The sequence below is a fragment of the Engystomops pustulosus genome, chromosome 1 (genome assembly GCF_040894005.1).
Source record: "Engystomops pustulosus chromosome 1, aEngPut4.maternal, whole genome shotgun sequence".
NCBI lineage: Eukaryota > Metazoa > Chordata > Amphibia > Anura > Leptodactylidae > Engystomops > Engystomops pustulosus.
The window spans coordinates 151,899,257-151,927,128 of record NC_092411.1 but is presented as its reverse complement, the minus strand read 5'-3'; the positions used below and the strand labels follow the sequence as shown (position 1 = coordinate 151,927,128).

General features: G+C 37.7%; 1 protein-coding gene and 1 long non-coding RNA gene across 2 annotated transcripts; both read right to left on the bottom strand.

Annotated features, from left to right (window-relative positions):
• Window positions 1–1,837: 1,837 nt before the first annotated feature.
• LOC140064363 (uncharacterized) lies at window positions 1,838–4,746 on the bottom strand. Its single transcript, XR_011847757.1, has 2 exons — window positions 2,237–4,746; window positions 1,838–2,203 (listed from the first exon to the last, which is right to left on the bottom strand). It is a non-coding gene; the product is annotated as an uncharacterized lncRNA (long non-coding RNA).
• Window positions 4,747–5,942: 1,196 nt separating this feature from the next.
• MISP (mitotic spindle positioning) lies at window positions 5,943–27,614 on the bottom strand. The gene is made up of 6 exons (XM_072111171.1): window positions 27,336–27,614; window positions 23,000–23,141; window positions 13,832–15,800; window positions 13,546–13,700; window positions 8,581–8,619; window positions 5,943–6,499 (listed from the first exon to the last, which is right to left on the bottom strand). Exons 2-6 carry the CDS (start codon window positions 23,057–23,059, stop codon window positions 6,410–6,412), a joined length of 2,313 nt encoding a protein of 770 aa, XP_071967272.1. The 5' UTR covers window positions 23,060–23,141; window positions 27,336–27,614; the 3' UTR covers window positions 5,943–6,409.
• Window positions 27,615–27,872: the final 258 nt, after the last annotated feature.

Sequence of the window (27,872 nt, the reverse complement as noted above, 5' to 3'; positions counted from 1 at the left end):
CAGGCAGAACCACCTCACTATAGACAAGGTTAAGTCCGTGCTGTCTTCTCATAGCAGATTCAACTTTGGCAAGTTCTAGGCGATCGCCTACCTTTGCCTACTCTTGGGGCAAATAGAAGTGTACATCTTTAATCACCTCTCTGTTCATTGTGGCACATTTACTAAGGGCTTTGCGCTGCACTTTTGTCAGGCTGTGCACGTTCTTCTAGGCTAAAATGTCTTGCAGACTTATTTAAGAAGTGTCTGTGCTGCAATTGTGTCGCACGCGACCCCTTTGTGGCGCAGCTGCGCTAGCTTCCATGCGATACAAATTAGGGGGCACACCGTTGGTTCCGAGTGTTATTTAACCTGCAAATTGTGTTGCACACTGTATGGTTTTTTTTTTTGCACCACAAAAAGATAGTGAACTCTGTCTAAGTTTCCGACTTTCCAATTAAATGTCTTAGAAGATAGGCGTAGTTATCTTGTTCTTCAGACTTCAGAATGTTTCATCTACCGCTCATCTATCTATCGGCCATCATGTAGACGGTGAAGAGATTTGTGACTATATCTTAGGGAAGTATCCAATAACGGTTCACATAGAATTTCACAATTTTTCATTACTAAGAGGCTCCAAAGAACCCCAAAATGGTTATATAAGGTGGGTTATAGGTCAAATGATAAGTGTTTAATGTGTGTGGAATGAAGGAGCAGACTGGGTGCACCTCTTTTGGAGATACTGGGTGGGAGTGTTTGAAAAATTGAGTAGGGTGATAGGAATAGAGATACAGCTAGATGCTTGGGTAGGAATACTGGGTTATTTAAAGAAAATTAAGATATCAAATAATGAAAAAAAGCTATTATCCCAAATGCTATTTCAGGCCAGGAAAACAATTCTCATGGTGGGGATATCAGAAACTGTTCCAACAGTCAATATGTGGGAAAAAGGTGTAAATAGGGTGTCAGACATAGAAATGGGATGGGCAAGAGCAAAGAGTCGGGAGGAGGAGTATGAAAACAAATGGAGTAGATGGAAGAAGCAGAACAGATAAAAGGGCCACAGGGAGGTAGGCTGGAAAAGAGTTGCATAATTAAGGTGGGAAGAAGTGGGGGAAGGTTTTTTTTTTTCTCCTTTGTTATGGGTTTCCTGCTCACGTACCTTCAGAATGGGGAGGGGAGGGGTGGGAGGTGGTTGAAAGGGGTCATTTTGATACCCGAGGCAAATGATATTGTCAGGTATAAGAGGACGATTATTATGTACCTCCCCATATAGGATAATAGTACAAGTCGATCCCAAGGGGATGCGCCATCAGATATGTTTGAGAAATAAAAATCTAACAATGAGGTATAGTTAAAGAGTATAGAAAATTGTAAATGTTGGGAATATAATAGCGAGCTATTATTAACGACATAAAAATTAGGGGAGGAATGCTACGATTAGCTACCTGACGTTAATGATGTTTTAGGTACCATATATCGGTCGGCATCCATTTTTCCCAACTAGTGGGTATAAGTGTATAGGGAAGGGGTAGATCTCAGGTATTTGAGAAATAAAAGTTTAGTAAAGTTGTAAGGTTATAGAGTATAGAAGAATAGAGAAGGGAGGACGGGGAGAAAAAAGGAAAAGAAAAAATTGTATGGCATACATTACCTGGGTATTAAATAAAGGTATAGACAGTAGGGGAGTAAGGTTTTAATAATAATTTGTTGTTTTAATGGGAAGATTGTAACATATGTATATATTTCTTTTTCTGTATTTGTTAATAACTAATTAAGTATCTTCAAACTTAAAAAAAAAATAAAAATCTATCGGCCATCTATCTAAATGCCACAAATATCAGACTTGGGAAAACATATATTAATGGTGTAGGTGGCTTTATTACATGTCACATACAGGTTCAACAACAAAAGCATAGATATTTCTAACGTTTTTTCCTTTTTAATTAAAGTCTCAACAACACCACAGTTTTACAAGATTTTTTTGTAAGGATCAGCTATGTGTGAACCTTAGATTTCCCACCACTGGCTCTATAACATGCAGTATAGACTTTTAGAGAAACTTCACACAGTGAAAATGTCAAATCACTCTCAAATGCAAAATATAGTAGTAGGGTTTACTTCGGCTTTACCAAAACAACCACCAGCAAGAAACAAAAGAAGAAATGAAATTAGGAAATTAGACTCAACTTTCTCTTCTCTCCTTTTAGTCTCAAAAATACACAAACTCTTCTCATGTTAGTATATATGGGATTTCTACAGTAAATGTCACAGATGTCTGATAAATGTAGGTGCCAGATCTAAGACTTGCACACCTATCCACAGAACTTGGCCCTAGAGGGGGTACCTATATCCATTAGACATGTGGGGCATATTCTAGAGGCACACCAAACATTTCTCAGATAGGAAACAAAATTCTCAAATTCCTAACTATCCACTACAATTCCTCATAGGTAACTGTACCAATCACATATGTCACATAAAGACAACCTTTTCATACATACTAGAATAAGAGTCATCATTAAAGGTCAATAAATATAATTATGCTCTTTTATTAAAGTGCCTTGGTCACATAAATCAGCATTCTTCATTATAAAAATATCATAACTTATATACACATACTACATTTTTCTATTAATACTACTAGTTATTTACATTTATAAATGTTTTCTTCTGCTATTTTTTGTTGAGTGTGAATAGCTGCTATATGCTTTACCAGTGGTGAATGTTCTGAAACAGGCCTGGTTCAAATATATTATTTTTTTGTGGGTTGTGACCACTGTAGTAAAATACTGATTTTATATGTTGATAAATGGACCAGATCCATGTTTCTTGGACACATAAGGACTCAAAGATAAAAAGGCAGAGCAGATAAGACTAGTATTGTGCTAAACGCATGAATAAACACGTTAGACGTAAGTCACGTAAGTAATTATTTACATTTTAACCATTCAAATGCTGTGGTACGGTCTTTTTGGGAGTTTTGTATGGACTTGTGATGAGATCATTAAGTCGTTAAAAGAAATCTATCATCAAACATGATAAATCAGGGGCACTTAATCAAATTATAAAACTATTCTAATGAGCCAGAAGTGCTTTGGGGTAGGGGGTAACTAGAGGCCCTCTGTGCTGTAGCTTCACAGGTTGTTACAGCGTGCACTTTCCTCTCCCACTGTGTACTAAAACTTCCTCTGCTGCTGTGAGATGACAACAGGCAGAGGGAGGGGAAAGCACTGAGGGAACAGGGGGGAGGGGGAAACAGTGTAACATCCCTGTCTTACTGGCTCATTTGCATAATTTTTAAAAGCTCATTTTAGATTATAGAAGGCTATTGATAACAAATATCAGATTATTTCAACAGTCACAGTGCCTGGATCTATGAGTAAGTGTCCCTAGTCTTATCATGGTGGATTTTGTGTAGATTTCCTTTAAAGGTCTACAGTAAAATCAAACAATATTTCGGCTCACAGATTTTTATGGGCCCTATATTACATTCCACTCAACAGATTTGTATCCATGAGGAGTAATTCGGTGTTTTGTTTTGTTTTTTTGTTTTTTTTTCTGCCACCGATACAACAAATGAATACAAATTTACCAACTAAAATCAACAAGAGTTGAAAAAGAAATTACACAGAATCTGTCACCAGTTCTGCGCAGCCCTAAGTTGTGACAGTATACCTCATTGTCAGGTACAGCGCAAATAAAGAAATGTGTACTTATAACCACAAGCTCTAGAGTTTTTCCTGCTCATGGGCAGTAGGTTCCAACCACCATTAAAGGGCCTGTTTAGTGAGGGTCTGACTGCTGGGACCCTCACTCATCACGAGTCTAGGACCCACAGCAATCCGGAGAATGAGAGTCCCATTCTCACTATTGTGTGGAGGTGCAGGTCAGGAAAGTTATCTCCAGCTGTTACATAGACTATGAATAGTATTCCCAAACTATTCCTGAGAGAGCAGGACTACAATTGCTGGGGGTCTCCTGATTGTGACTGGTGGGGGTCCTAGCAGTCAGTACCTCATTGATAAGGTATGACTTGCAAACTTGGTAAACCTTATGAAATCTGTCAATCAGGGAAAGGAGGGTAAAAATAACATTATAAACAGATTGACTATATTATGGGGCATACAAAAATAGACAAAAGAAAAACGGCTCACCCTGAGTGGAACGACTGTGTGCACGGAATCCAAGGTCCGGTCCGGAATCCAGACAGCTACTCAGCTTGAATTAATCCAAATTGATTTGGATTAATTCAAATTGACTGTATTATGCTTCCCCCATATAGAGAAGCATAAACCTCATAACAGATCCCCATTGAAATAACCAATGTCACAGGGGGTAATTTATCATTGGAGCACCTCCTTACAACAGTTCTATGTCAGTCTTAAATGAATCTGACTGCAGCAGAGCTCCAAAGTGGCTTTGGCCCTTGATAAAACTGCTGGCAGTGTTTTTTGCTATGTGGGTTGTTTGCGACAGTGGCATGAAAAGTCGCGATAACCCCCAACAAAAGTCGCACCATAAACCAGGGTGGAGACTGGCACAAATTTGCACCAAAACTTGCCCCAAAATGGAAATTTGCACCATTTGCAAATCATGAATTCAGTTGTAATGTGAAAACTATTCTATGTAAATAATGAATTTGGCACAAGTAGGGTTTGTGTCAAAGTGACTTTGCACTGTGCTAAGTTCATTTGGTGCAATGGAAAGTCGCAAAATAGCATTAGTATCACAAATGCGCCAAAACAACACCAAATATAGACAAAAACCCCAATGATAAATCCCCCCCCCCCCACATATTACTTTGCTCTGTATAATCTAATATACATACAGAGGTGATTTTACATGATCTAGTGGTCATGACAGTCTGTGGTGTTTTAATTAAATGGAATCCATTATTTTTCTGCAGTCTAAAATGCGTAAATCCATCAATAACTAAACTTGCACAAGTGGGACTGAAGAAGAGTTACTAGCTCAAAATTAGCTTGGGACGCTGCCATATCTTGAATAAAATCCGTTTCACATGCCAAGCCACTAAGTTGTACTACTATGTCTGCTAATTACTTATCTTTATATTAACACAAACATGGAAAACCAGATCCACCAAAGACTTTATAAGCAAGTAGGTTATAGAAGTTACTGATCAGCAAGAATTGAGACTCTATTCTTTCTACAGTTTGAAATATCTATCTTTGTACATGTAGTAAAATGAAATATTTTAGACCATTATTTTTATTATGCTTCTATAATAATGTGTGGTACTAGTTTTAGCACCCAGTTGGCTAATTAGGCTCTCTACTATCAATGGGGGCAAACAGACCAAACTAACCATCTGACAGAAGGGAGTCTAACTGACATCCTGGGTGAAAAAAAAACCTCTGCCAAGGATTGGTCAGGAACAACGGGGTTAGAAAAGATTTTTTTTCAATACACCCTATTCAAATGCTATTGCTCAGTAATACAGAGTTGACTTTAAATTAAGGAAAGAGAGATCAAAAAATGGCAATAACCTCTTATTCCAAGAGCTGCTCCCTTAACCTCTTTAACCTTTAGTATCTAAGGCTGTACCCACATCAAAATATATTGCCTCTGCTGTAAGGATATGTGTTCATACAATGGAGAGTTAAAATGTATCGCTATGTATGGTCATAAAGTGGGATATTTTGCTGGTTGCTCCTCCTGTCAGCACATTTGCACATAGAAAGCCAGTGACAGGTTTCTATAAAAATCTATTAACTGACTGACACCCTTCTTTTAGCTAAAAATGTTTTGTTTACATTCCAAGAAATCACCTTTTATCTTATATTACCTGGCATTACAGAGGGACGTGTCCTGCTTGGCTGCCCCTCCCATGTAATCCTCAAGCTCATACGCATAACGCCTTGATCTATACATAAGGGTCCCTTGTTTATCATGCTGGATTTTGATGGTAGAATAACTTAAAAATTAGACTTACTGATCCAATGTAATGTGTCCATAAAGTCATCTAAATTTTATTGTGATTTCTCCTTTCAAGTACAAACACAGATTAGAATTTGTGGGGCTTAAATGTATACTAATGAGAATTTAAAGGGTCACTATATGAATAAAAAGAATGATTGACATTGGCTATCTAATCTTATAAAATTAAGCTTTATAAATTTGTTGTGTATTCTAACAGAATTATTACATATACTGGTGATCTTCTTTGCTGTATAAGGATGAATGGATGTGGTTAGAATACTGGACAATAACTTTTGTATGCTGCATCTGCTTGTTTGTTGGGTGATCACTGGATCCTTTATTGGGTATCACCCTCTAATTAGCACTGTAGCACTGTTTAGCACTCTAAAAACCCTGTAAAATTAAAAATTTGGATGCCTGCCCTCCTAGGACCATTAGTACAACAGGACATTCAGCAGGAAAAGTAAATAGTCTGTAAAGCATTATAGAGCTATTCACTTTGTTCGTTAGCGTATAGACCAGCTTCCCAGCGTAGTGCCATTGTGTTTTTATGCCGATTCACACGAGTGGATTCCACAATCTGAAACAGGAAAAAAACATTGTTTATATGAATGAACCAATACAATGGAAAGGAAAATGGATTGAGGTTGGAATATGGCATAAATCTCACTTTAAATTGAATACATTTTTAAGGCTCATTCAGGCGGCCACCATTGTGACCATGATCTGGCAGCACCAATTGCAGCCAGATTATGGCCACAACAGAAGTCTATGGCTCCCAATCACGGTGCAGTGAGCAATCTAAATCTGTGTCGGGCAGCCGTGCCGCAAAATAAGGGACGTGTCCCATACTGCAGCAGATTTGCAGCTCCTCTGCCTCACCCCTTCCCCCTCCTCCTCCCAGCCCCGGGATCGGGTCCAGGCAAGCCCATGGCTGTCTGAATGTACCCTCCCTTAGTTTTATTTAATTCATCAAGGTTTGCAGTTTAGGGAAAAAGTATATGTTTGGTTTCCCTAAATGATTTGCAGTTTTTTTGTGACTTTTTTGTGACTTTTATGGTAACGTGGCAACAATCTTATTAAAGCATTTATTTCAGTTTCCAAACAGTACAGACAGCTGCCCACAACTTATACAACTTAACAAATAAACAGCTGCACTAAATGTAATATACTTTGTAATGAATTCATGTACATGGCTGTTATTTTATTGTACCATGTGAATAATCCTTTGAAGAGTAGAGCATATCCTAGTCAGAAATGTTTTTCTTTACTTAAGTTAATGAGGATCTGTGAAAAATGGATTTTAGACGGATGTAAATCGGCTCTGAAAAACTGAAGAAAACATTTGTTTTTCAAGTCCGAGATTCGACACAGTTGTAGTTGTAGTATGCCTAAATGGTGACAATAAAAAGCAGATTTTCTGTTGCAGATTTTTGCAGAAAATATGCATCCTCCAAGAATTCTAGAGAGTGATTGCTGAAAAATCTGCAGTAGAGTCTGACCCTCAGTTGTGGTGCTGCAGTTTTTAATTCCAGATTGCTAAGTATTATTTCTACTGAAATCTGCCATTCTTTTTAAAATAAATCTGCAATACACAATGTATAACGTGTAATTTATTTTCTTGCAGATTTTTAGCACTATAAAATTAGCGTCATTTAAGTCATTTAAGTCGTATGTGGTAATACTCTAGATTTGGCTAAAGGGAGAGGGTATAAAGCAGTGATGGCAAGCCTTTTATAGAATGAGTGACCGAATTACCGAAAACTAAAATCCATTTATTAATTAAAAAGTGGCAATGTGACAATTTAAGCAGGGACTTATTCCTTCCTGCTCTGTCACAACTTTCAATCAGTTTGGTTTCCGCAGATACCAGCACAGTTGAAAGGAGGAAGAAAAATTTGTATTATTATTGTAGCTTCACTCCAATGTCCCCCGAAAAGGAAGAATCAAGGGGCCAAGGAGAAGGAGATCTAATGATAGTCTAATATTTTTTCTGTAGTCCCATTTATTAGTCGCTTTAAAATAGCACTGCGCCCAGGACATCCTGGTCTTTTTTAAATTTCAGAAGGTGGCCATGAGTTCGGTCTACCATACACTGTACTGGAATGACAGTTTTAGTGCCCAGGGAGGACTCTGAGTGCCACCTCTGGCACCCATGCCAAAGGTTCGCCAGTACTGTACTGTACTGAAAAATAATTTTAAAAAACACTGTAATCACTGTTAAATGTTTTTTTTCAGTGCCACTGCTCTTTTACCGCCACCCCCTCCCTCCACTGGTATTTGTTTCTTAAAGAAACAGCAATCATGTGACACACACAACTGTGTCCAATAACTAAAAGGATGGGTTAATGCAAGTATTTAACAGGTAAGTGCAGATCAGCTTTATTCATATAAGGTTTGTATTTTTCACATATAGCATCATCCCATGTGTGATCCACTTTTTTCACTGACCCATTCATTTAAATGGGTGAATCAGGTCCGTGGAAACATCTGAGAGTCTGATCTACAAAAAAAATAGATCATGTCCTATTTTTTATGGACACCAAACCTAAAACTTGTTCTAGTGAAATGATCTTGACCCTCTCCTTTTTTTTGTAAAAATGCATTTAGTCCATCACAAATAGAAATGAGCTACGAAAATTACGAAAGTTCTGTTTTTACCTCTGTGTTGACAGCATCACTCGGATCAATGCCAGCATACTGAAAAAGACAATACATTTTGTTGGTTTCAGTTAACAGGGCAGAGATTTATGAATTTTTGAATTGAATTAGATGGAAAACCTTAGAACAGGTGTAGGTAGAAGATAAAAAAGGAAAGTAGAGGCACCTTTGTTGACTTAACGGGGTTAGATTAGAAAATTGTAGTGTTTTAGGTAGTATGGGCTTGAATGTGGGGTCTGACAGGCAAGCTGTACTTAAAGAACTACCACTAGGATGAAGGATTGTAAACCAAGTACACTGACATACTGGTGTTTGCCCTCTCTGGCAGGATCTACTTTTCTGTTGGCTTCTCATTCCATATTTTTTTTACAAAAAATGGATTTAACATTGTGCAAATGAGCCTGAGCCTGGAGCCCCTCATGCACGGCAGTAACAACATCTTGCTAGCAACAAGTATTGGTGGGAAATGATAAAACTTCTGTAAGCATATTCAATATAAATATATATATATATACATTGGGGAGATATGTCAGTGTGTGACATCCAAATTGGTGCTTAAAACACTAAGACGAAATCCCTACTAATTCATATGACACTGGACAATTTGTTGCTGTGTAATAACTATTCATTGTGACCAGCAGGCTGATGTAATCTTTTGTGTGTCATGTATTGGAATGGTCAGCAGAGAGAGCAATAGCACAGTGTAAAGCAATTCACTGTATAGGTAGCGCTACTATGTCCTATTGTACACCTATTGCTGATGCTGTATCTTTATCTCATCTAAGTCATTATTTATTCTCCCACAATGCGTTTCCCCCATTGGGATGATAGCATCAGATCATCAGGAGGAGACAGAGTTGTTCATACCGCGAAAATAATAAAGATAGTGCCAGTGTCCTGATGGTGGGTATCGGCAGCTTAATAATAGTCGTTAATAGCTATTACATTGTGATAGCTGAAAAACAAACAGATGTAGTGATTTCTCCAGGATTCACTTCATCTATTTGCCCATCAGATAACCTAGGCAAGGCAATGCATGTGTACATCATCCTAAATACAACCCCTAATTGTAAATATGTGCAAAATATTTTAAACAAGACAACTGATGGCTCCAATGGTGTGTATGTCACTGCGTGATGTCTCCTGGCACTTATTAACAAACTTTGGATGTGGAAGCTTTATACAGACCTACACACATTAGTCTACCATAAACCCACTGCATCTAATAGCCTAATTTCATGGCAGAGTCACCATCCCTTTATATCATTTGTCCAGTTAACTGAATCATATATTTCATCTTCGACCTATGAAGCACCTTTGCTGTTTTATATATCTTTTGTCCTATTCCTTAGACACTGTATGAGTAACTTCATTTGTCCCTTTTGGTCAGGACCCAGTTTGCATGTAGCAATACCTGACATACAGGATACAAGTCAACAGGCCCAATTTGTATAATATACTATGTGCTTATGGTTTATGGGGGTCTGCATATGAGGATTTCAACATTACAAATGTTTGATATTTAGAGGAAGATAGCAACTTTGATATACTACATACTTATACTTACCTGGTATATTTCACATCATCCTACAATATGCTATATACCTATACTTACCTTGTATATTTCCCCTATAATCATTGATATGATCTATCCCTATGCAATATCACTTACACTGGACAATCTGCTTTGAACATTCTTCTTTGATGTGTCTGTGTGTGGCATACACAGCATCAAAACAATCAACAATCAATTGTCCTGTATTAATATTTTGCACATATATACAATAAGGGGTCCCATTTAGGATGATGTACACGCACACATGCCCTTGCCTACCTTATCTGATGGGTGATCTTGGTGAACTTAATCCCAGAGAAGCCACTCCTTCTGTTTGTTTATCACCTGTCAAAGTGTGACAGCTAACATCCCAGGCACGTCCTGCTATTGGTTCTTCCCCTTCTTATGAGTGACATTTTTTAATCATCCCGCTTGTACCAATGTGTGGTGCAGTGACATCACTGAGCTGGGTGTGAAGGAGGTGGAGCTGAAGCATTACATATCTTTATTATTTTCTCTGCATAATCAATAATGTCCCTTCCTGATGATCCCATGCTAAACCAATGGGGGTAACGCATTAAGGGAGAATAAATCAAGCCTGCTGAAAAGATGGCTGGTTATAGAGCAGGTTAGGTGTACAATAGGATGTAGTAGCACTACCCAACTTATACAGCGAACTGCTTTACACTCTGCTGACCAAGAAATGATGTAAACAAGCAGCAATTGTTCAATTGGTACAGGTGTCATCTTAGATTTTTAACCCCTTATCACTGATGCTTGTTTTCGCTTGTTAATGACCAGAATCTTTAGAATCTGACATGTGTCACCCCAAAAGATTTTTAAATTCTTTTTTCATAACCCTTTGTACTTCATGATAGTTGTAAAATTTAAGTGATGAGTTTTGTGTTTTGTTCTGAAAATTTGGCAAAAGTTCAGTTTCAAAGTTTGAAATGTTCTGCTTTCCAGGCAGATAATTAGACTACTCAAATAGCTAACATTTCTGGAATGTCTACTTTATGGTGACATAGTTTTTTATGTGTCCTCTCATTCTGTTGTTATGAGGTTTAGAACTTTAGGTGCGATTTGAGAGGTGACTTTGAGAGGATTAAATAATAATAAAACCCTATAAATTACCCCACTATAGAAACTACACACATTTGCATATGTAAAATAACTTTTACGAAGTCATTAGCCCTTTTAATGTTTCACATTGGTTAAAAGTACGATTTAGAAACTTTTGAATTTTTTCGGAAAATACATTCATTTAGGCCAAAAATGACATTTTCATAATGAATTAAATGATGAAATGCTCTGCAAAATTTGATACCCAATTTCTCCTGAGTGTACTTATAATCTGTGGGATGAGATACACTGTATAGATAATTCATTTTTGGGGTCTATAGCTTATTCATGAGATTTTATGAACTATTTCAAGAGGCACACAAACAAAATCATCAATTTTCATTTTGGGTTTTTAGCACTTTTTTTGACCGCTCACCGTAATGTAAAAATAATATTTTATCTTTATTCTCTAGTTCACAACGAATATGGTTCTACCTCAATTATATAGTTTTTCTTATCTTTTCTCTATTTTGCTGAGCTAAACCAATATTGAAGAAAGATGCTTTTTTTTTAGTATCGACTACTTTGCAGTGGCATAACTTCTGTATTTTTCTGTTGACAGAGCTGGTTGAGGGCTTATTTTTTGCAAAAAGAGTTGTTCTTTTTTGTATCATTTTAGGGCATGTAACTATTTTTTAACACTTTTTAAAACATTTTTGTGAGGGTATTTGATAAAAAATGATATATTAGGGGGAGGTTTTTTTTTTTTTTACCGTGCTGGTTCAATATTGCTTACGGGCAATATTCCATAAGGGCACCCTTATACCAAATATATACTATGTAATATGTACTTTATTTCCTTTTTATATAAAACTGTGGTGATTAGGGGACTTTAATTTAATTTCTTTCTTTTTTTTATTTTAAAAATAATTTTTTTAACCTTTTTATTTTTTTTCCACACTTTGGCTTGACCAGCATTCATCTGATTGCTTGCTCAAGCCCTTATACACTGCACTGAAATACAAATGTATTGCAGTGATTAATGCTTAGATAGTTACACCCGGTTCCTGCCAGTACGCAGAACCCAACGAACAGAGGACCCGGCAACCTCAGGGCACATAGAGGATCCTGGGATTTCCGCACAATGGGGGAAAACACTTACACCCCGTGGTCATGCTTGACCACTGTGTGTAAGGGGTTAAACTCTGATCCTGAGTGTTAGTGCCGGGTCTGGGTTGTGATGACACAGCCTGGCACTGGCACTTGCAGTAGTTGCAGGACTCGATCTCCAGGAATCTTCTTCTGATGACACCACCATAGAAAGGCAGAGCGTCAGAAGAAGTAACATTAAATGACATCTACCAGCATAGTTCCTCAGGACTTTTTTTTATTATAACTCTATATCCCGCGATCAGGGGAAATATATTGAGTTAAGAAGTTATACTAATTAGCCTGAGGTGCACAGGCTATGTCACCCGAGCAACACAGGGAGCCTCATATTTTAATGTATGCGCACCCCCATAACACTAGCCATCCCAACTCTCCCCTATCTAACTAGGCAGGGTCGCTAGACTACAGGGGGTGTGCATTTATTAAATACTAGGCCCCCCGAGACACTTGGGTAACGTAGCCTGAGCGCCCCAGGGTAATTAGCATAACTTTTATGACTCTATATTTCAGAGATTGCGGGATATAGAGTTATAATAAAAGAAGTCCTGAGGAATGATGTGCCTGAGGAGCTTCCTACTCGGACACATCTACCATCACTCAACTTTAATGGCTACCGTAAAAACATGGTATGGTGGTCATTAAGGGGTAAAGCTCCAATTTGGGTGTCACACACTGACATATCCCCCCATATACAGTATATTTATTTTATCTCAAATAAAAGTAAAGTTTCATCCTTTCATCATTTTCAGTGAAGCCCTTAGTCAATTTGTGACAGGAATGACTATGTCAGTTAATGCAGTGAATTTTTCCAGTTATAAGTATTGGGTTTTTACAGTTAAAAAATCATGAATAAAATACAGTCATGAGACTTTATGGATTCATTTTCATTTCAGATGAAAAAACATTGGGCGAATTATTATTGAAACTGGTATCAGTATATTATTTTATAAACATTAGGAATTTATTTGTAACCCTATAGAATAAAGTTATTTTTGTAGGCATGGAATCTGTACCAAAGCTATTTTCTGTCTTTTTGATTATATCTTTCATAGAGACGATGTATACATGTATTAGTGTGGCATTACAATACATGGAAGTGACAATTTGATGTACGCCTCCATAGCAATGAACTTTTTATTGTCAGTATGTTTATTTATTTTCAAAGGCAATCTACGTACCCGATTTTCATGTCTTTTTTGCCTGTCGTCACCAGAAACTTTAAACACAGGGTGCTTGTGTGGTCTAAATATGTGCACAGTAGAGCTATCATAGGTTGGTGATTTATTACCAAGAGTGCCTTTCCAAGGTGCAGAAGACCATGTATTTGATGCATCTAAGAAGAAGGAAACCGAAATATTAAAATAATGATTTGTAAAATGAACTATACATTGAAGTGAATGTCAGACAAAAAATGCACCGTATAGACTACATAGTAAGTTCAAGTGTAAAGTGGAATATGCTTACTTGCGGTTGCTGATGAATTCCCTTTTGTGTCATATCCATTGTGTGGGTTGTTTACATCATTATCATTATGTATTGTTAAAGGAGGAAGTCCACTTTTTCTTCTCTCTTCTTGGAGTTCTCGATCCCTTTGTAATGTTTGTTGAATTTCTTGCTCAATGATATTGGAAAGTGAAGGCCGTAGCCTCGTGCTGTACTTCTCCTCATGGTCTATGTTATGGTCCCTTTCATCCGTTCCATCACTGTCTTGAACACGTAAACGGAGTTTTAAAGGCTGAATGTAGAAATTCTCCTTGCGCAATACAACATTTTCCTCTAAAGATTCTTTTTCTGAAGATTTTTCTACAGGTGACTTTATATCTAAAATATTGTCTGCACTGAGTCGTCTGGTTCTGTAGACGTTAAATGGAGTTGGCTTCCACTTCATTCTTACACTATAGGGTTGAGGAGAATCTAAACCTTTTGAGTTGTTTAAGTCATTATCAGCTTCCAAATTTGGTTGTGATAAATTCCCTTTTATGTTAAATGTGTCTTCTTTTATTACTATTTCGGAGCTACTGTCTTGCTGTGGTTGAACGGGTATTATGTCTTGCTGCTCAAACAACTTTTTGCGTTCATTAAGTTCCTGTGAATTACCTTTATCATAAAGTCCTGCCACTCTGCCTTCACTTTTTAGATCAGCCTCTCTCTGGACCTCTTTCTCAATTTCCCTTTGTATGAATAAGGAGGTACTAGGCCTGTTTTTGATCTTTTGAGAATGGAGCATATCTGGAGGAATGGCTAGAACAGGATTTTTGGAGATTTCTATGATCTCCCTTGTTTCCTTTACAATTCCTCTTTCCCTCCTTAAATTTTCCTCTCGCTGCAAAGCTAGTCGAATTTCTCTTTCTATAGGTGTTTCATCAGTAGGGTTGGGGATACTCTCCTTTTCTACTTCAATCTCCTCCTTCAAATCTGAATTTTCTTGTTCTCCATTATCCACAAAATCCATAGACAAAGTTTTGAAGAATTGCTTGCGGAGAAGACTTGAACTCAAATCTTGGGTTTCAATGTACTTATCTTTATTTGGTTTACTTTCCTGGTCTTTCTGTTCCTTTGACAGTTGATATTTTTCATGTAAAGAGCGGGCATTAATCCTAAATTGCCTTGGTTGAGGACGAGGTGTTATGGGAAGACTATTTCTTTCCTTTTCCAACTTTATAAATTGTTGTCTTGCAGACTCAAAATGTATCTGTTCTGTGTTTATATTTGGTTTGTTCTCACTATCTTCTACTTCACAGAGATCTTTGTTTGAGTTTGAGGTGTAATTATTTTCTCTAATATGGATCACATCTTCTGTATCTAAACTATTACGCTGAGCTTGTTTTTTAATGATGTCTTTACGATTTTTTTCAAGTTCCATTACTTTTTCTGGGGTAAGCTCATATGATTGACGTCTTACCTTATCATCATCATCATAATCTTCATCACTGTCAACAAATAACTTTGTAGGACTTGTTTCCGGAAGATGAGATCGAATTTCAAAACGTTCCTCCTCCCTTAAGAGTTTCAAATGACGTTCAGGAGGGGGAATCCACACATCCCTACCTGTGTCGATATTCTCTCTTCCTTGGGTATCCTCAGTATAATTGGTCAAATCTTGCTGAGAACCATTAATACTTTGGGTTGAAATAGAAGAAAACATTCTTCTGGTGACTCTATCCATATTTGACCCTGAGACAGCAGTGCTGTACTGTGAGTCAATTATATTTGCTACCTGTTGTTCAGGATTCAGAACATACAATTCTGATTCAGCTTCTAATATTTTACTTCTTTGTTTCAAATCAGATTCAAGTTCTGTAGTCTCTAGTGTTTCAGATGTTCTAACAATCTCTGTTGAAAGTTCGCTATGAAATTCCTTGGAGTCTGTGGCATACTGCTCAATAGAAATGCCTTTTACCAAACTGGATCCATTTTCTTCATTTTCAGGCACCTGGTAGTAGAAAAATAGAAAAAATGTTAAAGTTTTGATCTCTTTGCCTTCAGAGACAAAGACAAAATATTCAATGTACTGTATATAATGTATACTAGCATTATAATACTCAGTTACAAAGAATTATCGGCTGTTGCAAATTCCAGACAACTGCTCAAGGTATACTCCGTGAACAAACATTTCAAATCTGTGAACAGTTAAAAAGGACCTGTCACCCATAAAAAAGGCACAAGGAGCTGCTTACTTTAAATAAGCAAAAGTTTTAACAAAGTTTATTTAACAAATAAAGTATTAACACTTAGAAGAATTTACATTTCTATCACCATTTACATTTCTATATAGTAGAATAAAAGATGTAAGTATATGCCTACCTATATATTAAGGTGTGCTGTTCTTGGGCTGCAAGCAACAGATCCATGTTCTGCATTTGTGGTCAATGGGGCACATTTACTAAGTACAAACTGTATTTCCTTTTGGTTTCCTGACTATTTCCAATTTGTGCCGCATCTAACAGATCAGATTTTGGCGCAATCCCGCCGACTTTCATGCGACACAAATCGGGGGGCGTGGCCGTCGGATAACCCAACTGATTTGGACTAAGAGCGGGGTTTAAAATTCAAATTGTGTTGAAAGACAATGCGCACCAGGAAGAAGAAGGCAGACCTGAGCGAGGAAGCGATACATGCAGCATATCGGGTGCACGATCTTAGTGAATCGCAATGGACTTCATCCTCGTTGGACAACGCACCTCGGGGTTCGCGACAGGACCGGGTGAGTAAATGTGCCCCAATGTGTCATCAGTGTGGAATACGTGACCAAGCCAAACCTCCACAAACACCAAGTGTTGTCCGTATGTTATCCACTTTTGTGGAACCACAAAAAACAAAGGAAAAGCTTGACAAATGATGTCACTTGCATGTCACAACCTCTTGAAAGGACACCATTGTGTTACCTAGCAACTGATCCACAAATATGGATGACCCATTAAATTTAATGAGTCAGTATACCATCATTTAAAAAAGGCTAGCACAGAAGAAAACAATGTTCATATCCGTGTAGTCTAAACCCAATCAATCATTCTATCATGGGTTTCAAGATTTTTTTTTGGCACATAAAAAAATGTAACATAAGAACACAACATAAATATGTACTAATAGGAAACCTTTGTCTATACAACATTGATTAATATTAATTGATGCAACCTGTAATATCAAATATTGTGAAAATTTTACAATAAATGTGTTCCTAGAACTGAAACAATACTTTTGTACAAATATAATGCCTAAAATATGGGAATTTGCTGAATAGTAATCTACATTATAAAGGAAAATGTTTTGGCTAATTGGAACAGATGAATGCTTTACATACATAAATGGTCTAAACAAGAAAAAGTGTAATATAATAAGTGATTATACCCTTTTACATCTAAATATTAATTGTGAGCATGGATGTAGCTAGGTTTGGGGTATGGTCCCTAATGCATAAGCAGATAGTGATAAGAGTGGGGAAAGCTGCAGTGTCCTGCTGACCCACGGGCCCTGGATCTTTTGACCTAGCGACAACCCTGATTGTGAGAAATCAGTAATTAACTGTTTGTTCGCATTGGAACAAATATTTATACAAATATGGGTTATTGTGAAACTGTTTGCACTTTTGTTCAATAGTCACTCACCACCATTTTCATTTAATTAACTCATTTCAGATAATGGCTATTTTGGATGGAATTTTATGTTATGCAACACAATCTAAGATAATATTAATCTTTATTTTATAACTGCCATCATATTCTGTAGCGCTTTAAAAATCATAGGGGACGTATACAAATAAAATAAGACATTACAGAGTACAAACATTTATATGGAACAATAGTATTGAGGGCCTTGCTCATAAGAGTTTAAAATCCATGAGGGGTGACACAAGAGGTGTAAGAGCTTATAATGGTCCAGCCATTCTTTAAGATAAGATAAGATAAGATAATCCTTTATTAGTCCCACAGTGGGGAAATTCACAGCGTTACAGCAGCAGAGAGGGTACAGAGAGTGAAGTACAAACTATGACAACAATAATATTAGGGATAAATGAACAAAAAGAAAAGGGGGATAAAAAGACAAAAAAGAGACAAGCAATGATCGGCAGTTTGATGTTTAGTCTGTGGATGGGACCTGCAGGGACTGGTTAGGTGGGGGGCGCAGGTTACTTCTGTTTGGGCCTTGTTTGTTGAACAGCCTGATGGCAGTGGGGAGGAATGACTTACGATAACGCTCCCTCTCACACTTGGGGTGAAGCAGTCGATCACTGAATGTGCTCCCCAATGCCACCACAGTCTCATGCAAGGGATGGGAGCTATTCTCCAGAATAGACTTCAACTTACACAGTGTCCTCCTCTCAGCTACCACCTGCACTGTGTCAAGAGGACCCCCCAGGACAGAACTGGCTTTCCTAATCAGTTTGTCCAGTCTGCTCCTCTCCCTAGCTGAGATGCTGCTTCCCCAACAGACTATGCCAAAGAAGATGGCTGGTGCCACTACAGAGTTGAAGAAGGTCTTAAGAAGAGCCCCCCGCACTCCGAATGCCCTCAGCCTCCTCAGCAGGTGTAGCCGGCTCTGACCCCTCCTGTGAAGTGCGTTTATGTTCTCTGCCCACTCCAGTTTATTGTTGAGGAGGACACCCAAGTACTTATAGGACTTCACTGCCTCAATGTCTGTCCCATGGATAACCACCGGTTGAGAAGGAGGACTGTGCTTACGAAAGTCCACCACCATCTCCTTGGTTTTCCCAGCATTAATCCTAAGGTGGTTTCGCTGGCACCAGTCCACAAATTTCTGTATCAGTTCTTTGTACTCCCTGTCGTTCTCACCTGTAATGAGGCCGACTATTGCAGAGTCATCAGAGAACTTCTGGAGGTAGCAGCTACATGAATTGTACCTGAAGTCTGCTGTGTACAATGTGAAGAGGAAGGGAGCCAGAACCGTACCTTGAGGTGCACCTGTACTACTCATCACAGTATCCGACACACAGTCCTGGGCTCTCACATATTGAGGTCGGTTTATAAAGATAAAGAATAAATATTTAATTTAAAAATTATTTAATAAATAAAGCTATTTGAACCAACTATCCCCTGCCATCTTATATACAAAGTCCAAGGTCAATGAAACTGCACAGAATCCGCTGGCTTGGTATATGGTGTTTTCTGGATAACAGATGGGGGAAGTACACATGATGGGTTAGTAAAGAGAGAGTTTAAATTTCATGCAGTTAGCAAGTATGATAGGCTTGCCTAAAGAGATGGGTTTTAAGAGCATGTTTGAAACTTTGGAGGTTTGATATTAGCCTGATAGGGATAGGGGATTCAAGAGGATTGGTGCCACTCAGGAGAAGTCCAGGAGACATGAGTGAGAGGTTCGAATTAAGGTAGAGAATAATTTACCATCACTGGCAAATCAAAGAGCAGGGGTTGTGTGATAGACTGAGAGTTGTGTGAGATAGGGAAGTGCAGCATTAAGCAGCACTTTGTGGATGAAAGTGTTTTAAACTGTATTTGGAAGGAGACGGGACAGTGAATGACTGGCACAGAGTGGAGACATCTATGTAACATTTGGTCTGAAAGACAAGCCTGGCTACTGCATAAATATACTGGAGAGGAGAGAGTTTAGTGAGTGAAAGACCGATTAGTAGAGAGTTACAGTAGTCTAGTCGAGAGAGAATCAGAGCAACAATTAGCATTTTAGAGGTTTACCTCCTGGGGAGGAGATTGTGGTCCACAGTATCAAACACTGCCAAGATATCCAGAAGAATGAGGAGAGAATAGTTTGGATTTAGCAGTGAGGAGATCATTGGACACTTTAGAAAGAGCAGTTTCAGTGGAATACATGGAGCGGAAACCAGATTGTAGGGGGTCAAGGAGGGATTTAGCCTACAGATAACGAGTAAATCAAGGATAGACCAGGCGTTCTAGGAGTTTGTAGATGAAATGAACATTACACACTGGACGAGTCCAGTGGAGGTTTCTTTAGTAAATGGGTAACAACAACATGCTTGGAGGAAGAGGTAACAACAATATAAGAGAGAGAGAGGTTGAAGATTTTAGTGAGGATAAGATAAATTATCGATGATTGTGGCTTGCTCACTGTGTTCTCACCAGTTTAAAATTATACAGTTTAAATTCATCTAGCAAATTATTGTACAAGATCAACTGGTGTAAAAGGAAATTGATAGCCTGGAATAGATTAAATTGTTGGAGAAATGCAATTACTTTGTAGGGATTCAAGACTATGGCCTCCTGCACAAGATTGCACCCTTTCCATAGAAACACCATTTCTATATGTCGGACAGATCCCATGGACTGCATACTTTTTACAGGACTTCTTGAATCATATTTTGGTACGATGCAAGGACTCCTCTTCTGTACAAGGTGTGCAATCCAATGGGATCAGGCCAAAATATGGTTGTGTGCAGGATGCCTATAGAATTGTCACTGTAAAACGAACCAAGAGACCCATACCGACTTAGAGAGACTTGGAAGACTAGTAGCCCAGACTAGACAACAAACAATAGCCTACATTTATTAAAGTATTTGTGCCAATATATCTGGTACAGCATATTAGTGTGGCACAAGTGTACTACTTTTGATAAATCTGGGTCAATAATTCTATGTTATTGTAGGTACCAGTTTCTACATTGAAGTGCCTGTACACAACTGCTCCTTTACTTGATATTGACTATTAGCCTGTTACCCCAGCATTTCTGTCAGGCCACAAGAACAGAAATAACTGTGTGACACAGGCACTGGGAGGGTAAGGTGATCAGTTTCTGTCTGAAGCTCCAAAAGACTTTCATAGAATGTTCTAAATTAGGCCCTGCCAGAATCGCTGTCTGAAAGTCTGAATATTTCTAGTTGCCCCTGGCAACCAATCACAGCTCAGCTTTCATTTTGCCAGTGCTCATGAATATTTAAAGGGGAGCTGTGATTGGTTGCCATGGGCAACTAGAAATATTCTGACTTTCTGACAGCTTGATCAATCTGCCCCAATGTGTTAAACTAACTTAAAAAACCATCCTTAGCCCTGCACTACAGTGCCAGGCACCGTGCTTCACGCTGTTGAATTTCTGAGGCTATAGTTATGGTAGTTTGAGGGCAGTTCCACTACTACTGTTTCATCACAGAGTTCATTGGTGACCTCTGTACAAATGGTATGTCACTGCTGAGGTCAGTGACTTAGGTTTGGGACAAGAATGTTTAACAGAGGCAATGTTAAAATATATCAGGTTATATATTTAAAAAAGTTTTTATTGTACTAATTTATTGTACTGTATATACATTTTAGATAATCAATTTACCATCCTTTAATCATAACTACTTCCTTAATGTATTACTATAAACAATACATTATAAATGTTGGGCCTGACACAGATTTTGCACTGGGGCCAACCACTTTCAAGTTTGAAGACTTAAAGGGAGCCTGTCATCAGAAATTGACCTAATAAACCACTACCAGTATGTTGGCAAGCAGTTGAACACATGTTTCTTTCATGGCCCATCTTGGTAACATCATCCATAAAATCAACTTTGAAGTGAGATTTATAGTCAGGGAGGCGGATAGTTAAACACTGAAATAAAGCTCTCCCTCTAAACACCTCTCTCCATGTGATTGACTGAACTTCAGTAGATCTGATCAATCATGTTCCTGGAAACAGGGCCATCAATTACAGTGAAGGGGGAGTTCTAAGGCAGGGAAAGCTTGGCTTCAGTTTTAAACTCTCCGCCTCTATGACTTCCTAAATCCAATTTACATCTCACTTGAAAGTTGATTTTCAGGATGATGCCATCACACCAGGCCATGAAAGAAACATCCTCTAGAAGCTGCTCAGCTGCTTGACAACTTACTGGTAGTCGTTTATTATGCCAATTTCCGATGACAGGTTCCCTTTAAAGAATAAGGAGCTAAAACCTTAAGTGGATCCATCAGGAAGGGGGTAAACACACTTCAATTATATTAACTATTCTTACTGAATCCACTCATCTTAAACTCCCACAAAAACTGCATGATACCAGGGCCATGACAATTTCTGTCATAGGAGAGGCAGGACAAATTGATTTTAAACACTAATAAATATTCTTGCTGGGCTCACTTGCTCAGAAGAGGGGGAAGAGCTGATACTCTGCACAGCTCAGTGGTGTCATTGGATTACGTAGGAAGGTGGGGGCTAGATGAGGAATAGGCCAGTAGTGCTGCGAGCTGCTGATAACACACTTTACTGATAATTCCAGGAATGTCTACACTCAAACACAAACATGCTGACTGCACATCTGAAAACAGGCAAACTAGAAATGTATGTAGGACAACATGAAATACTAATAGTACACAAACATGGTCATTTGTAGTCCTATTAAGTTTCAGATCATGGATATGAATGGGTAGAATAATGCAATGTATGCTTTCCAGATTTTCCATCTCACATCTAGCTTATTTCTGACATTGATAAACTGCTACAAAGTAAACATTTATGTCTTTATCCTTCCTCAAGTTCACTAGCTCCAACTCCCTCTGATACATTCCATTCTATCATGAAGTATTTACAAAAAAATACAAGGTAACATACCCACAAAACTATCTCTGCACAACTCCCAGACAACGTATTTTTGTTCTCTGCGCATCAGTCACTGTCGCACCAATGTGGTTGTCACTTTCTATCATTACATTTATGACCTGTTCTTACCCCTCTAAATTTCTTCTTCCTTCTACCAGCTCTCACCTTCTAGTCCAATGTTTATTCTCCTTCTCTCCGGGGCCATTTACTATTTGAACTTGCAATGCGTGCATGTTTTAGGACTGTTAGGCAAAGTCCAGGGATTGTAGTGACACACCCAGGGCAGAGGAGGGACCTAGAGACAAGGCTGATTAAGGTGTAATCTGTAAAATTTAAATGTAGTAAGGCAGCCGCAAGGATCTTTTTTGGATAAAAGTACATGACTGGGGGTGTGGCATGGATGGGGCATAGATCAGATTATAATAGAGATTCTACATGGAGTTAGTATAACAAGTGGTGTGTATTTTAAGCTATTTCAATAAATTGAAAAGTGCAATACATGTTGTAATTGTGAAATAATCTGCAGCTACACATGTTACCAAGTACAGTACTTAGATTAGTACATCATATCCACATTTACTGTCATAAATCATGACCTGTTTTCCACTAACCTGTTCTCTTTTCTCTAAACTGCTGCAGAGCACCTGCCAAGGAGAAGGATATTTAAACATCCTGCCGGGTTTTGGGTGTAACTGAAGAATCCGCAATGTTCAGAACATGCCAGGGATAGCAGCACAATGGTGTCTGTCAGCCCTGTAGAAAAGATATCAGAATGAAACTAAAAGGTGGAGAGAGAGCAGTAAACTTGTGAACATTTCTAACAATCCATCCCTCTGCCCTTGTAATAAGAAAAAAGCAATTCATGTGCATACCAACTGGCAATATAACAATTCAGGCGCTGTCTTTTATCGCGTTCTAGAACAAAAAGCAGCATTGGTAAAACAAATAACCAGCTATCACAAGATGACCTAATAACCACATAAGAAACAAGTAGAACCCTGCAACAAAGTATTTTCTTACATTAAGGATTATATATATATATCACATACTGTTATATGTATATTAATATGAGCAAAGGTAACACAGCAGTTTGTGGTGACAGATTCTCTTTAAAAGGTAAAAATTACCCAAATGTATTTTTTATGAAATCAAAACAATAAAACCATTGAACTACATTACAGGCAGTCCCCGGGTTACGTACAAGATAGGGTCTGGAGGTTTGTTCTTAAGTTGAATTTGTATGTAAGTCGAAACTGTATATTTTATAATTGTAGACACAGACAAAAAAAAATTTGGCCCCAGTGACATTTGGAGTTTAAACATTTTCTGCTGTAATGGGACCAAGGATTATCAATAAAGCTTCATTACAGACACCTTACAGCTGATTATTGTAATATAGGACTATTGTAAAGCATCCAGAAAGCTTCACCAAAGGTCAGAGGGGTCTGTCTGTAACTATGGGTTGTCTGTAAGTCGAGTGTCCTTAAGTAGGGGACCGCCTGTATATACAGGGTGAAGCACTAAATACCATCCAGGAGAATTGTAATATATAGAGATTTCCTGGAGTGCCAGTCTCTTGGTCATTTTATATAACAGGGGCATGAACATGTTTTGAACAATATGCTGAGCGCATATATATCCCACAAGTCAGAGGGTAAAATAATAATAATAATAAAAAGTGATTAAAAGGTTGTATATATCCCACAATTGTAGCAATAAAAAACAACATCTTATAGCCCAAAGTATAAAAAAGTTATTGCTTTAAGAATATGCCCATACAAGTTTTTTTTTCAAGGCATTAAAAGGATAACAAATGCTATAAAGATTTGGTAACCCTATGACCAAACTGACCCAAAAAATAAAGGGGATGTGTCAGTTAACAAACTATATGTATTTTTTTACAACTTCATTGCTTCAAATAATAAATGGTGCCACTAGGAAGTATATTTTGTTCCACAAAATAAAGTAGTCATATCTCTCCGTTAATGGTAAAAAAAAAACAAAAACACGGAAATGCGAAAGGGGAAAAGGGCTTGGCTAAGTGGTGTGGGTTTAAAGAAACAGTGGTCTGTACAGTGAGAATAGGATTTGTGGCCCTATCAATTCAAATGTCATGCTGATTATATATGATTAGACTGTGAGCCCCATTGGGGACAGGGAATGATTTAGTAAGCTTTGTTCAGCGCTGCGTAACCTGTGTGTACTATATAAACAAAGAATTATTATTATTATATGCAGGGTTAAAATTTAAGGGTGTTCCCATTTCTGCAAATTAAGGTTACTGTTTATATGATGTATATTTTCCAATACACCCCCAGTTTTCAGATCTCTGCTTGCTGTCATCTTATAGAAAGCTTCATTGTCTACTTCCAGTGGATAGAAATCTGACAATGGTCACACAGGTGCACGGCTCGTTATAACACACAACTCTGATTACTCTCTGTGATATAACGAGCCGTACACCTGCGTGACCATGGTCAGATTCTGTCCAACTGGAAGTAAACCTAGAAGCTTTCTATAGAAGGACAGCAAGCAGAGATCTGGAAAACAGTGAGGAATTGATACTTAAATATTGAAAAATTATATAAGTTTTCAGGGTAGGGTTGGCAAAACTTATCCCTAGAAATTTCCTAAAGTGAAAGAGCAAATTGTGCAAACTATTTAACATGTGGTATTAGTTAAGTTATTCCTGAAAATGATAAGCACAACATTGCCAAGCTGCTGGTGAAAACAACTTGGAAAAAAACCTGTACATACCCGACCAGATTTTGCTATACTAGTATCTCTTGTGGCTTTCATGAAAGCTCCATTTGCAGTGGAGATTGGCAAAAACAAAAAATGAAAAATAAAAGTGTAAACATCCCCTAGGTATGTTTTAATATCTCTTGGGGGGATATATTCACATACAAAAGAACCTGAAATTAAAAATTGAACAAAGGAACAAAAACGTATTTCAAGACTCCATTTTGGTGTCAATTGGCAAAGATAAAAGTTATCAACACAAAGATTAAAGGAAATCAACTATTAGAAAAAACAAGAAATGACATAGAAATACTCACGCTCCCTCCTCTTGATGTTGATCCCGGCACTGTACGTTGCTAGTCTTGACTCTCCGGGATCACCTAGAAAGGTAAGTTATAATTAGCAGCATGGAGCGTGGGGACAAGATGTCCGGCACTCCGTGCTGCTAATTATGCACGACCTCGCCACCTCCCGCTCCCATGCTGGGATCAACCTCAAGAGGTGCAGAGGTGAGTATTTCTATGTTTTTGGGGTTCTTTTAATGGTTGATTTCCCTTAATGTTCATTTTAAAAATACTCTTAAGGCAGATTCACAAGGACTACATGACTGATATGTTAAAAGTAGAGCATGTACTAGTCACAGGTGTTTTTTTAACTCCTCACTCAAAGACTAAAGTTCATGAAAATCTGTGCAAAACAGATACCAGACTGATGAAAAACTTCCATCATAAAAAAACGGTGTTTGGGCTTGTTTGATTTTTTTATTTTTTATCTTTGGGTCTGTCATTTGAGTCTGTGGCTTTTATCATTTTCAAAAAGTAACACAATTTTGCACAAAGCATTCAATGCTTCTTATGCCAACAGGGAAGTTTTTTGTGCAATGAATTATGAAGGGATGGTGTCTTTTGGCCCAAAAAAAGTTTCAAAACGGACAAAAAAAAAAATGGGTGTGATAAACGCCTCCCATATTCATACTATTGCTGACAGTATGTAATTATATTGTAAATTCCCTTAAAAGCATGAGTAGCAATACTAAGTCCAGTCAATCATTATAGAAAGGTGGTTAATCTTTTTCCCACTGCTAGTTATAATTTTCATATGCAATTAGACTTTGCAATTGACATGTTATATTTTATAACAATGATAGACATTAATCCAAATATTCACCCCACCTTATCTACCTGTATTATTCCTGCAACTTTAAGAATGCAAATGTATAACCTTTACCTAATTTCAAATATTTTATCATAATCTTCATACTGGCCCCTCCTGGATTAGGTCATCTTCTAGAGTTATCTCTCACATTTGACCTTGGACTATTCAGTATCGATTGCTTGAAGACTTGGAAAGCAGCCAAGGAGAAATATTACCTACACTTCCTCAATCACTTGTGTTCTCTGTTTTCAGAGACCATATCTCACCATCATTGCTTGTTTTCCACAGCTGACTTTTCACTAAACTGCTTTTGAATACATGAAAAGATGATACGAATTTGTAATAGTCCTGCACTATACCCAAGGTGTAATATCAATCCTAAATGTAATTTACTAATAATCTGAATATCAATAACCCCTAAATTGTGTCTTTTGGTTATATTTTTCTCTCTTTTTTAAAAATGTTTGTGCACAATTAAACACATGTTCTGTATTCTTCCTTCATCTACAATTCTTTCCTTTATTTTTTTGAAATTTGAATTGAAGTATATCCATATGACAGAACAACCTCATCAACATTTCTTTCACTGTAATATATAGAAACTGTATTATCCAATATGTGCCCAGTTCTGCGTTTTCTAACAATGCCAGGTTCACCATTGAACATTGTTTTGATCATATTACTGACATGAAATATCATGAGGAAGTAAGGGTTACTGTTTTGCCTCAGGATCTGGTCCACACTGACATCACATATTGTTATTCCCACAAATTATTGGCTTGCACTTTTTATTTGCTAAATGAGGACAATAAAAAATGAATTTAATCAAATGACTTAATGTTTTTTTATCCTGAATTTTAAAGAAGTATTTTAAAGAAGTAACAACATTGAACTTTTAACTGGCTCAAAAGGTAACCATAATAATGTAACCGTACATTAAAGTAATTTATATTATTTATTTTATTAGATGCTAATCTAAAAACATTACTTCAACTAAAGAAGTAGCCAATGTCCTTATTAAATCAACAGAGCGTTACCCAAATACCTTACCTGCACACATCCATCCTGAAGGTCATGCATCATCTTTTCCTATCTACCCACTTCCAATGCATATATCAATGGTATGCTGGCTGTTGGCACACAGTGACCAGGAGCGATAGTCAGGACAATAGTCAGAGGATGCTGACAGAGGGAATGCACAGCCAGGAATGTTGCTGATCACAGAGCCGCTTTTATTAGACAGAAACCAAACATAAGCTTGTGAGCACGGCTTGTATTGGGAAACTTCAGGAGAGCTGTATAGAGGTTGGGTGATCAGACAGTGCTCATTTACATAGACAAACACAGTGCATCCACATCATGGCCAAGTCTATGTTTTGTGCATAAGTTTGGGATATAGCAGCATTTAGTTTCTGGGCTGTAATATAGGCCACAATTTATGTACATGTGTCGGAATGGGCTATGTAGGCTGAGTGGCACATTCATAGCTCTAAATAATTGTCACTGTATTACACAAAACATTGGCCATGATAATCATGGACTGTCAGCAGTCTTCAAAATAAAGCATAATAAACCAGGGACACTAAC